Source organism: Lepidochelys olivacea (genome assembly GCF_965140295.1).
Source record: "Lepidochelys olivacea isolate rLepOli2 genome assembly, chromosome: 10".
NCBI classification, from domain to species: Eukaryota; Metazoa; Chordata; order Testudines; family Cheloniidae; genus Lepidochelys; species Lepidochelys olivacea.
Genome location: NC_140420.1, coordinates 15,162,392 through 15,175,449, shown reverse-complemented (window position 1 = coordinate 15,175,449; position 13,058 = coordinate 15,162,392). Strand labels below are relative to the sequence as shown.

Here is a 13,058-nt window from a genome sequence, read left to right as displayed (position 1 = left end):
TGTGGGTGTACCATCCCCCCTTTGCCGCCCACTCTGTGAACAAGGTGATAAAGGTAGTATAAAGAGTCATCGGTGGTGTCAGAGTGATAGATAATACAGGAAAGAGGAGAGAAAGGGAAGACTAGGGACAAAACCTGTCGGTAGAAATGGAAAATAGTGATAAAGAGAGTCATTTATCAGACTGCTCTCATAGTAATCTGTTCCAAGACTGCACAACTTAGGACATGGAAAGCTATTGGAGGAAAATAAGTGGCTGGGTAATATTGAGAGTAATTAGTTTTTAATAAGCTATTTGACAGGCAAGGTTATTTTCATTTACATCGTGATTTTTTCCCTAATGCTGGTCACTTAGGTTTTGTATTGCTACAGATAATTACAAGCTGGGTAGTCTTCTGAATTGAATATTCATATTTTTGTATTAAAATGAGATTTTTAAGGTTCACTGTTAATAGAGAAACACAAGCAATACTTAACTATAGCACTGTTTATTCCAGTACTTATCTAGTAAGAGGAATGTATTTATCTTCGAGCACTTCTATATCAAAGAAGCCCAAAATGCTTTGAAAGATTCCTCATTTCAGTGTTGCAGTACATATGTGAGAGGGATAAAAATTGATGCCGAAGTGAGGTCTTTCATCTCTTATTTATTAATGTACTTGAAATGTATTTAGTGTGTGCACCATATTATACAGATTCAAGAGTTTAATTTATATTGGGGTAATTGGCATATGCACAACCTTCTGTATTTGGGGAAGAAATCAGAATGGGAAATATTTAAGGTCTTAAGATTATCAATGTTAGGGGGAGTTCTGTGACCTGTGTTACACTACACAGGGAGTCTGTTACACTATACAAGTAGTTTTCAGACATCACAGTGGTTCCTTCAGGTTTTCGAATCTATGACTCTGTGAATTCAATACAGTTTTAGTTGCCAAAACCTTCACTTTTCCCCTCTCCTAAAATTAAAGTATATGTCAGAGATCTGTGATCCTCCTCAATCCCCAGAAAGCCACATGTTCTGGCTGTGAAGAGATGGAAGGAGTCACTTTCCGATCACGTTGATTTGGTGGCTTTATTCATTTCAGTATGGGAATTCCACACTCTTCCCCTCATTCTTCTGCAAAAATCTCTCTCACATTTGTTTGTGAGTTTCATTTCCAAGTCCTCAATGTGCTGGACAAGGAGTTTGGATGTGGTATCAATACATTACCAATCCGACTTCTCCCCTTCACATCCTCCCAATCTCCCCCCCCCCCCCCCATTGCCTTTCTGTTCATCATGGAGAAATATTTCTGGCTGCTCCTTCCTCCACCCTTCCTATGTTATTTCCCCACCTTTTCTTTCCGCCAGTATTGCAAACAAGTGTTGCTTGTTTGCCTTGCAACAGTAGTGAAAGTGATTTTGCTCCTAATCCATTTCCCCTGCTTCTGAGACACAGCAGAATTGCTCTGCAGGTGCAACACGGGAGAAAGTCTCAATTTTGACTGAAGTGCTTTTTGGGGGAAATGTTAATGTGGGAAACTAGCTTTTGCTTCTCTTTTCCCCCAACTAAAGATCATGCCTGGACAAAATGCTTTCCCTGTGGCCTAGCTAAATGAAATCAACTAGGGTTGGGTCAGTTTTATACCACTCCTGCTGCTCGGTAAACAAGCGTGAGAGAGAATTTTGCCAAAAAATGAGGGGAGGCATGTGGAATTCCCAGAAGGAAATTAAACACAAGGGACATACTGTGCACGTGTGATAAACAGTGAATTGTCATTATTTTCCTCTTTGTAGTCGGAGACTAATTCAAACATTGTTTGAAGATCATTAGGAGATAGATGATCATGACTTCAAGGGATGAGAGGATAAGTGGCAGGATCAGATGAATTCTAAAGAAAGGCTGTTATATTTAATTCCCTATTCATTATTTGCTAGGAGAGTTTGCTTGAAAATACAGGCTGTTTGGCTGGTTGTTGGTTTTTTTAATAGGAAGATTTTTTTCAGTTTTTCAAGTGGTGGTAAATATAGACCTTTTAACAGTATCTCGGTGTTCCTATTATGAAACTTTTATTTTAATAAACATTCAGCTTTGCATAAGAAAGCTCATGGAAAGCTAGCAATGTGGGGGAGGGGGAACCTCATTACTAGAGAACTGAATAATAAAAATGCAGTTCAGTATTAAGAAAATAACCAGGTTGAGTGCCATGTTTTGTGATTACTGTGTTACTACTTATTACTCAGCTTAGTTTTTATTAAGGTAAAATAAATATTCAAATTAGTCACATACTATAATCCTGCAGGTCTGAAGAAGCAAATAAAGCTTTTTCTGCAGCTGTGCAGATGCACGATGTGTTAGTGAAGGCTTGGGCAATGTGGGGTGACTACTTGGAGAATATCTTTGTGAAAGAACGTCAGCTGCACCTAGGAGTATCTGCCATTACTTGCTACCTGCATGCATGTCGCCATCAGAATGAGAGCAAATCAAGAAAATACTTAGCAAAGGTAAGACCTAGAAAATGTATTTTTTAAGAAATGGTTATGGTACAGCTGCATAATAAGAGCCAAGTTGTTCCTTGGGACATCAGCATAGAGGAGGACAGCACAGATGAATAACACACGTTTGGTTTGGTTTACACATTATGCTACAACTTTAACTGCTCAATAAGCCTCAGAAAGTAAGTAATACTGCCTGGCAATATTTCAGTCTAATGCAGTATGCATCAGTGATTGTATAGGTCCCAGACCTCCCAGCATAAAGGAGCTATTCTTGGCCCCTCTTCCAGTCAGAGCCACGAGAGTCCAGATGAAGGGCACTTCCTGTTGTATAAGATCTTAAAATCAACCTCCCCAATCTGCATAGTTCTTGCTACTACTGCTGTTGAGGCACAGGGCAACTACATCAATAATCTTGGACTCCAGCTCTCCAAAATCCATCCTATACTGCAGGAGTGTTGTAGGGACTAAACTTAGCTCCTCCAGCTGCATTTCCAGTCCACTATGCAAAGAGAAATCTGCATCGGAGATGTCTTGCCCTTGAAAATCATCTTGAATTTACATTTGTCCATATTATATTGTTCAGTGACAATTATAAGGGTTTGGGGTTTTTTTACAACAGTTATTGAATTAAAACTAGTCAATAAGAGAGAATATTTCTGTATGAGCTCTCCTCCTTTTTATTTATTTGTGTATGTATGTATTGGCGTTTATAACATGGCAGCCAGCTCTCACTGTGCATGTATGTCTTCACCGTTAAGTGTTCACTTTTTAACAACCCTCATGGAAAAATCTGAAACTGATGACATTCTTTGCTGGGAAATATTCTCCCTTCGTATGCAAAAGTGCAGAAAATATCCCGTATGAATAATGATGACACATCCGGTGCTTTAGAGGATGTTACTGTTCTCCCAGTCCGGTTCTACAATATAAGACAAAGATTTTTAGCAAGAACTTTGAGTTCTGCTTTTTAATTTAGCTGGATATTTAACAAATGAAAACAGTATTAACAATACTGAAGATTTTCTCTCTTGAATTTCAACTTCTACACCAACACCTCTTTCTTTTACTTAATTGTAGGGGAACGGCCCTTCTGATTCCACCAGAGGTGCTAACAATATCACTGCTTCCATAATCGAAACTGTGGTTGAACTTTATTTGTATTATCTAAAAGATTTAAAAACACAATTAACACATCCTTTTCTGCAATTTCTTGGGCTTTGTTTTTTATTTTAAGTTCATCAGACAAATATATTTACTATCTTTGTGCTCTGCTGTTAACTGGCAGTGTTATGTTGCCAAATCACCAAATTTTACTTCAGATATCTTTTCTCATGAAATAACTGGCACTTTGGGGTGAGTGTTTTTTTTTTTTTTTTTTAATTCAAATACAAACAACAATGTAGCATTAAGGTTACATAGTTAAAATCAGAAAAATGCAGAAAATATAAACATTCAGATTCCAGCATCAAAGTTAGCTTAGCTGTATAGCTCATTGTCTACATTATGAATGGACATGGATAGTCAGAAAAAAACCCAGAAAATGTGTGCAATACAGCCAAAGTAAAATTGCTGTTGTAGTCTTAACTTTTGCATTACCTGCTTTGCAATTTTAACTGCACAAGCTTAGTATTACATTTACTTATATATTTTGCATTTAATTTCCTTTTAAGAAAAAGGTGAATTTGCCCATCCCTAATAATATTAACCCTTAAGTTCCAAATTAGGCTTTGAGACTTTCACCATAAGTAGATGAATGAAATAAGATACCATCTCTGCTGAGACTCTTTGACCGGAGACCATTTTCTATGGGCTTATGTTGTTAAAGCTGTATTTTTGCAATGGTAAAAGCTGATTGTTTTCCAAGAGCGCTGAAAAATGTACGCAGTGTGATAAAAGGCAGCAAAATAGGGATGTTGCTTTCTTTTTTCACCCCCCTCCCCCCCACCCGACTTCACCTGTACTTTATGTTAAGGTCGTTCATTTCCTTTATTCAGAGTGTCTCTTGTTGTTTCATTGAGTTGCTTCTAGTTTCTCTCAAGTAAATTCTCTCAGCACAATTCCAGCACAAGCCTACTGGTGAAACCAAGCTGAGGTAATATCTAGTGATGTCAAAGGGTTCTTCACAGGAGCTGTACTCCTCATAAAGGACCGAGGAGCAAGCTTTTCCTTGTTCTCAAAGCTACAGGGTACATTAGTGCACCTTGTTACGTGAGCTTTGGGCTCTCCTCCAAAATTAAACGAAGGAGAGGCATGTCACTGATCATCTAGAATTAGTTATACAAACTGAATGGTTCCAAGTTTAAAGTATTATCATATGACAGTGAAACAAATATAAAGCAAAATTCACATGTGAAGACTTGCTGATGGCTGAGAGGCTTGTTTCTAAATGCTGGAAATGTGAACAACCTCAAACTGCCAAAGATTGGTTGGTTGACACCTACACGGTTTTTTTCCTTCTGAAAAAGCTACATATAAAATCAAATGAAAACTGAGCATTTTGATTCAATTTAAATCTCTTACTCACAAAGATTTAGCTGAAGGTTAGACTCTCTAACAGTGATATAAAAAGTGAAATAAATTGAAAGATTAAAATAACTGTATATTATTTATCACAAATAATGTAAAAATATATTAAATATTTTACTTTTCCATATAAACAGAGTGTGTAGTTGTTTCAGAAGACAAATGGGAGAGGAGTTGATTTCATGCAGTTGTGGAGGGGAGGTAGTTTGCAAGATGATCTCTTGAGGATGCAGTTGCCACTATGGATAGTTTAACAGATCCATAAGTAAATATGCTTCTATTCAATTAATGCTCTTAGCATGTATTTGCATAAATAAAATCCACTAATTGATGATTTGGCAGAATGTGCCTCCATCTCCTATCTTTATTCTACAGTTGAAGGATTTTTCTGAGGATGTATCATTTTGAAGTTCTTTCTTTCGAAGTTCTTTGTTCTCTAATATAAAATACAATAGATGTTTTTCTTTAATGATTGTATGGATTCCACAGACTGTGCAGATTCACTTTTGTAAATAAAAGTTTGATAATTTTTTTCATTTACCGTAGTTTGTCTTGTGTAATATGGTTGGCTATGCAGGGCTTTCTTCTGCTGCAACATTTTTTGGTTAATATTTAGAAACCTAAACATTTATGGGTGAGCTTATGCTCAAATAAATTGGTTAGTCTCTAAGGTGCCACAAGTACTCCTTTTCTTTATGGGTGAAATATGTAACTTACTAGTGACCAGATTCCATACGTCACCTTCTGAAAATACTTAATGTCAGAAAGATACAAGTTCAGATATCCTCTTGAAGCTGCTTCTTTTTTTTTTTTTTTTTTGCTTTTAGGTTCTCTGGCTTCTGAGTTTTGATGATGATAAGAACACACTAGCAGATGCAGTAGACAAGTACTGTATTGGTGTCCCACCTATCCAGTGGCTTGCTTGGATTCCACAGTTGTTAACATGTTTGGTTGGCTCAGAGGGCAAGCTTCTTCTGAACCTCATTAGTCAGGTAGGGTGGATGTTCGGTACAGATGATCGTTTCTACTTCTTTGTTATTCATATTGTGTTTTTGTAAGATTAGGTACTGTAAGTATTTTTAAAGCAAAATGAAGGAAGTGTTAAGATTTCAAAATTTTACTGAGTGTACAATTATGAACATGTTTCTCCATTTTTTCCATGTAAACAGGATGTGTTAATTTCAAAGTGAATTTTTGATGAAACAAGATTAAATAAACAACTATTGTATACCAGGTCTGCAACAAAACATTACAACTTTCCCTCTGGTGTTGTACTTCATATTGCATTGTTGTGAACATAATTGCCCATGTTTGAAGATGCACGGTTAAATTATGCATATAATGCAGGATTAGGAATTGGAGAATTGTTCTGGTTTTGCCTTAAAGTAATTTTAAAAAAAAACCCGATATTGTTTTGCTGGGTTTTGTGTTTTGTTTTTTGGGTTTTTTTGTGGGGGAGTAGAAGGGGCTTGAGATGTCAGTTAAAAATTTAAAAATACCTAGCCCTGCGAGAATAATAAGCAAAGCCTATGTGGAATTTTATTCAGAGATGGCATTGCCAAATAATTAGAGAAATGACAATGAGATTTGAGGGGTTTAAACTAATAATCTAAACTCATGGGTTCAGCCCTTTCAGTGATTTGCTATATAATCTTGGACAAAGCACTTAAATCCCCGGGCCTCAGTTTACCAATCTGTAAAATGGGTGCCAAGGGATCTTTTTTTCCTTGTAGTCTGTGCAGCAATCTTCACAAGAGGGTTGCATCCATTCTTGTGGCCCTGGATGGAGAACTGAGCCATCATAGTGCTACCTCAGCCTTAATTCCCGCCATAGGAAATTGGCGAAAGCTGTTACTGACACTAGGATCCTGTTTAGACTAGGAAAAAAAGTGGTTGGGGGGAGGATGGGGTTTTTTTGTTTGTTTGTTTTGTTTTTGGTAAATGTGTTAACATGTTTTAGATTTTGATGGTTTAGTGTTTGAAAATGAGTTAGCACTTAGTATAGAGCAGTTTAAAATATGTTAGCTGTTCATGGTCAAGCATAGGCTCTTACCCACCTAGGCCCTGTCTCAATGGTCAAAAAGGGTGATGTGTGTTAACTTGATTGAGCTAGCACAATTGTATCTTAACATGATTGAAAACCCCTTTTAAGATGCAGGCTAATGTATGAAGTCATGATAGCTGGCTGTGTTGTAGCCTAGGCTGCTCCAGGCTACAATGTCCCCTCAGTCCCCTGGATGCTGACAAAAGGGAAAAATCATCCCTTTTCTCATGACTTCCCTTTCCATTTTTACAGTGCTCCCACTTTCTGTATGTTTGCCGTTGCCCCTACCTTTTTTAGGGTCCTAAGAGAGAATTACTGTGTTTTAAAAAGAAATATAAGATAACAGAATTACAATAAAATGGAGATTTTGAAAAGAGAGAGACTCCCCTGCAGCCTTGAGGAAGCAGAACATTTTGGGGCATGCTTCCTGATTTCATTGTATCTTGGTGTTGTGTCTTTCAAAACAAGAGTTCAGCTATCTACTGAGGATTGATGCATGTACTTCTTGCATTAGAATAAAAACTGTTTCACCAACTTGTTGAGGCTCAGTATTTATAAAGCTCTTTTTAGTAAAATTTTCAAAAGTGCTAGGTGATTTAAGGCCTCAAGTCCCATTGAGAGTCATTGGGCTTAGGTCCATAAGTCCCTTAAATGCTTTCGAAAAAATTTCCTTTTTTGATAATAGGATGAAAGAAGGGTGTTATAAAAGTTTTATGTATTATTAATTTGGGGCCTTAAGGCTGCAGAAGAAATTAAAAAATGAACTTTATTGGAAATGAGATTTTTACCAGATAAACTTCTCATAAAATCATTTATTCCTGGTTTGACTCCATGGAAAGTATATACATCATGTCAGTAATCTCTGTTCAGTTACATTTGGACACTCTAAGATTATTTGTACATATCTTGCTCATTTAAATGTAAGGACAGTATATTTTTAAGAAAAAATATGGCTAGAAAAACTTTTTTGCCATATCTTATGCTTGCCTACATCATATGGCCAAGTTAAGTACATTGTTCCACTCATTTAATGGACACTGAGATTTATAGATTTAAAGGCAAAAGTTGTATGTTAATGTGTACTCAGCTTTTTTCTGTAGGAGCCATAAAACCTTTGTTTGGTGAAAGTGGTATCCCTTTACATTAAGTGACTATTTTTCACATTCAGTGCAGCAATTATGTGGAGTAAGGTTACTCTCTAATGGGCCTAGCTATCACGTGACATTGGGTTCATTGGGAATTGTGGCCTAATTTAAAGACTAACTGGTGTTATGTCTGTTTTTCTTCTATTATGTGCATGAGTAAGATCTTTGAGCTGGTCAGGTACTCTTGCATTGTGCTGTTTCCAGATTTATTAGGCAATACAATAGTGGGAATCCTAATTAGATATCCCTTACTACAGTGTGCAGAGATGCACCATGTCATTTCTATGACTCTACCCTCTTTTTCTTTGGATTTTTTTGTTGCTGAAATGAACTTTAATGATAGATTCTAAATAAATCAGTGAATTCTTGAAATGCACTTGTTTAGTATATACTCGAGCTCTTGTGTATTCTTTATAGATTCCCTTTGTAAACCAACAAAATAGTGACGATAATTTCCTATGTGTTTATATTCAAATAGGTGGGAAGAGTCTATCCCCAGGCTGTCTACTTTCCTATCAGGACCCTCTATTTGACACTGAAGATAGAACAACGAGAGCGCTACAAAAGTGGTGAGTTGTTAGTCTTAAAATTCACTGTGCTCAATTGGCAGTTGCAACTTCGTCTCTCCAATGGGGATTCCCTGACTTCCTGGTAAATCAAGTTCACTAGGAAGGATAGCTACTTATCAAGGCTTAGAGCTTAAGGGAATAATTAATGGTAAACTTGTTTGGGTTTAGCATATCTGTCTGCAAATATCTATGAATACTTCACAATTTTGTTGAATATATTCATTATATTAAGTTCTATATACTTATGTGCCCGCATTACTGTAATATCGGAGAGCTGCACAATCATTCATGGGTTTTTATGCTCATAAAGCCCTTGTGAGTTACAGAAGTGCTGTTATCCTGAGTTTGCAGATGGGGAACTGAGGCATAGAGATTGAGTCATCTAAAATCATGCAGGATGTCTGTCAGAATAATAGCGGAACCCAGTCTCCAGAGTCCCAGTCCACAATATTAGCCAGGAAGCTGTCCTTCCTTTTGGTTAGTTTTGATTGGATGCATAGGTCACATGGCATTCTATTCACTGTTGGATGAACGTAGCTCTTTAGAATCAGCTTTCAGTGCACATGTCAGTGTTTAAGATAAACTTCTTGCCATATATGTTCTCTAAATTTTTACCTTGAATTAAACTTCCTCTGTAAATGCTCTCTAAAATTCACTGTCACGCTGTATTTTCAAGGACACTAACCACACGAGTGCAAACAAAATAGAAGCAATTCTGGGTTTTGATCTATTGGGGTGGGGGGCGAATGAAGGATATGTCCAGCTATTTTCAGGAACAAATCCCTGTGAAGCATAACCATATCAAGCAATTCCACAGCACCTACTTATTCTTTTGGCCCATGTAGTCTCTCAAGAATAGCTCCCAAGAAAACTATTTGAACAACATAAATATTTCCTTTTGTTCTAGTTGTTTTGTTTTGTTGTTTTTGGTTACAAGTGCATTGTTTAGGTAATCACCTGTTTCACTTGTGAATCAGTGTATTTTCTGCATACATTCTAAAGGGCACTATTTAAGTAACCTCCTATTTCCTAGGTGTATTGCTCTACAGAGGGAAAAATGTTCACATACAATAATACTAAAATTACATTGTATTTCTTGATATTAGTTGTATATTGCCTTTTTGTTGGTTTTCATTACATTAATTTCCAGAAATGGATGTTCTGCATGCAAAATTCTGCCTTAATAATGATATCACTGCATGTATAATAGATAGCTGATCATTTTTCTCTAGACTCTACCTCATACTTTGTAACTCCTAAACATTGCTCTTAAGTCATATGGTATCATTTGAAACAGCCTCTCATCATTTAGTAAGTTGCAAGCTCATACCCTGAAATTGACCTGTTAATTATATCATTCATAAGACCATTCAGTGGTCTTTGTATAATAAATTAGTTTTAGTAAGAGATGTTCCTTAGGATAAATTTCATACCTGTTGATACTAGATCACCTGTTGTCCCAGTTATGTTATGAGGTTTCATGAAAGCAGAAAGAAATTGAATATCTTAACTTTTGCCTTTTACTTTAAGAGGAAATGTATTGCGCAAACCAATGCAAAAAGATTAAAGGTACAAGTCTTCACTCATTTTAAAAAAAAGTATGTTTTGCTCTTACCTTTATGAAACAATGAAATTATATTTTAAACAATTTTGATTTAATCTTTTATTTTCCACTGAATTATAGAAAACTAGCTTCAGTTTCCTTTGGAAGCAGATTCAGACAGTATATTTTTTTGAATATCATGCAATCATCTCTTTCATAGTTCTCTGAAAGTTAACTATGCTGTTTGGGTTTTGTCCCAGATTCTGGACAGCAGCAGCCAAGTTCAGTAGGAAATCAATCTCATTCTGCATCAGATCCTGGGCCAATAAGAGCCACTGCACCTATGTGGCGCTGCAGCCGAATTATGCATATGCAGCGAGAACTGCATCCGACACTTTTGTCCTCACTGGAAGGAATTGTAGATCAAATGGTCTGGTTCAGAGAGAATTGGCATGAAGAGGTATTTGGGCTTAATATAACTATTCAGAATTACTTTACATGCATAAAATCCAAATCAAATTTAGATGTATAATATGTATAAAATAGACTGTTTATTTTTCATATCTGACAGTATTTTCTATAGATTTTGTTTAGTAAACTGTTGCACAATAAACTGGTCTGTTTAAAAAATAACCCTAACAATTCTGCCTTCAGATGTAGCAACTTTTAATTTTTCTATAGTCTTAAAAGTGATGTAGATGCTGTGGAAAAAATCTCTCCGAAATAATTAGTGTGATAAATATTTCTTCTAATCATAGAATTCCAGCTGAATCTTGTATTGCAAGGGACACTTTAAATTCTTGCATTATGTTTCTTTGTGTTTCTCTTTAGATGTGGTGGTTTGTGAAGTAGAATTGGGAGCTACTGCACAAAGTCTAAATTAAATTTGATCTGTGTGTTTTGGAAAGTAAATACAGCACATTTAATACTCTGGAATCTTGCTTGACCAGATTATCCACTTTAGCGTTTGCCTCCCAAAATAATTGTTTCTTACCCCTACTCAGAAGAGATTTAATACCATAGGCTTTAATAAGGTCTCATATTACTAACACTTTGTTATTTTATGAAAACCTCCTCATGTTTATTAATGTACTCCAGAATACTGAGAATTTAAATTAGAGCTGTCAAATGAACAAAGTACATTTTGTGATGCACTTTATTTGTTACATCTGTGTAATTTGCTAATTTTCAGTGGTAAGACTCAATGCTTCAACTCTCAGTAGTAGGCCCTTATTGAATATCTGATGATTCTTTTGCTAAATAGCATCTCAGGCGCTACTACAAATAAAGTTCTTCTGTATTTTGACTTAAGGGCCAGCTATTGCTTCCAGTGACTGCAATGGAAGCAGAAAGAGGCCTTACATAAATAAGATTCATAATCTAGATTTAAGTAAAGGATAATTTTACTATTAGAAAATGTATTCTGGTTTTGCTGTATTCTAGTACCGCATTGGATGGTAGTAGTAGTGTATATTTGTTGTCAAATCAAAAGACCTAACAATATACTTGTTTTTTCTTTTATTCTTTTATTAGGTTCTTAGACAGCTGCAGCAAGGCCTGGCAAAGTGCTATTCAGTTGCCTTTGAGAAAAGTGGAGCTGTTTCAGATGCCAAAATCACTCCCCATACACTAAATTTTGTCAAGAAGTTGGTCAGTACCTTTGGAGTGGGACTGGAGAATGTGTCAAATGTCTCCACTATGTTTTCCAGTGCAGCTTCAGAGTCGTTGGCTAGAAGAGCACAGGCTACAGCTCAAGACCCTGTATTTCAGAAATTAAAAGGGCAGTTTACAACAGGTGAGATCTTACAACATATGTTCAAGTGGCAAAGAGTCCTATGGCACCGTATAGACTAACAGATGTATTGGAGCATAAGCTTCCGTGGGTGAATAACAATCTGCAATTAAAATATTGTTTGTCCAATGTTCAGATCCGAAAATGGTCTTTACTCTTCCTTTCTGAGGAGGAAAAATGACTATAGAACAAACCAAATTTTTATCATTTGAAAAATTTACAATGGTCTAGTGCCTGTCCAGTCCTATACTCTTTGGAGTAGTAAAAAATGCATGCAAGAAAATTAGACCACAACACCGGAGAAAGAACGTTTGTAGTATAGTATGTAGTTTTTCCATTCTTGCCATATCTGTAGTCAAATTACTCCTGTTTACAAAAATAAGTACATTACAGCACTTCAACAAAGGATTAGCACATTTTGACTGCTTGCATGGTGAATGACAAATCTATCTGGCAGATTAAAACTATTAATAGCTCGATAGTCCTTATTTATACTAAAAGCACACAATGTAAGTCACTTAAAATGTAATCACAATTTTCATCACAAAAGTCCAACAAACAGTATTATGTACAGTTTTCCAAAATTATCAACATCTGATAGGTAATATTGATTTTGGATAGCTAGATTATAAAATTCTCTACACATTCACATAATTGTGTTAGATAAATCCATAACAATAGGCAGGTCTAATAAAAGGATTCTTTTGGGAAGTAGCTTATTAGGTATTTCATACTTTTATTTGCCAGCAGAATTATAATATTTTATGTGTCTCTGGTGTTGAATTGAAAGTGAGTCACTTACCTAAGAAAAGCCTACAAAGCAGTTTTAATGTAACAAACACTCAGAAGTATCAAGGCCACTCAGACATTGTCTATATATGAGATACAGAAGCTTAACATTTTATGGGAGGGGATTTCATGGTTTCCTTGGTCATGGAAATTTGCTTCTGTTGCAGCAATACTT

General features: G+C 36.0%; 1 protein-coding gene across 3 annotated transcripts in view; it reads left to right on the top strand.

The window, feature by feature from the left end:
- The window catches only part of TRRAP (transformation/transcription domain associated protein), a 154,311-nt gene that overhangs the window by 111,637 nt on the left and 29,616 nt on the right, over nt 1-13,058 (top strand). For all 3 annotated transcript variants that reach the window (XM_084641925.1, XM_084641926.1, XM_084641924.1), the window contains 5 exons: nt 2,283-2,484; nt 5,829-5,993; nt 8,669-8,759; nt 10,563-10,762; nt 11,836-12,097. In XM_084641925.1, coding sequence (XP_084498051.1) covers nt 2,283-2,484; nt 5,829-5,993; nt 8,669-8,759; nt 10,563-10,762; nt 11,836-12,097 — 920 coding nt within the window. The remainder of the gene's footprint in view (nt 1-2,282; nt 2,485-5,828; nt 5,994-8,668; nt 8,760-10,562; nt 10,763-11,835; nt 12,098-13,058) is intronic.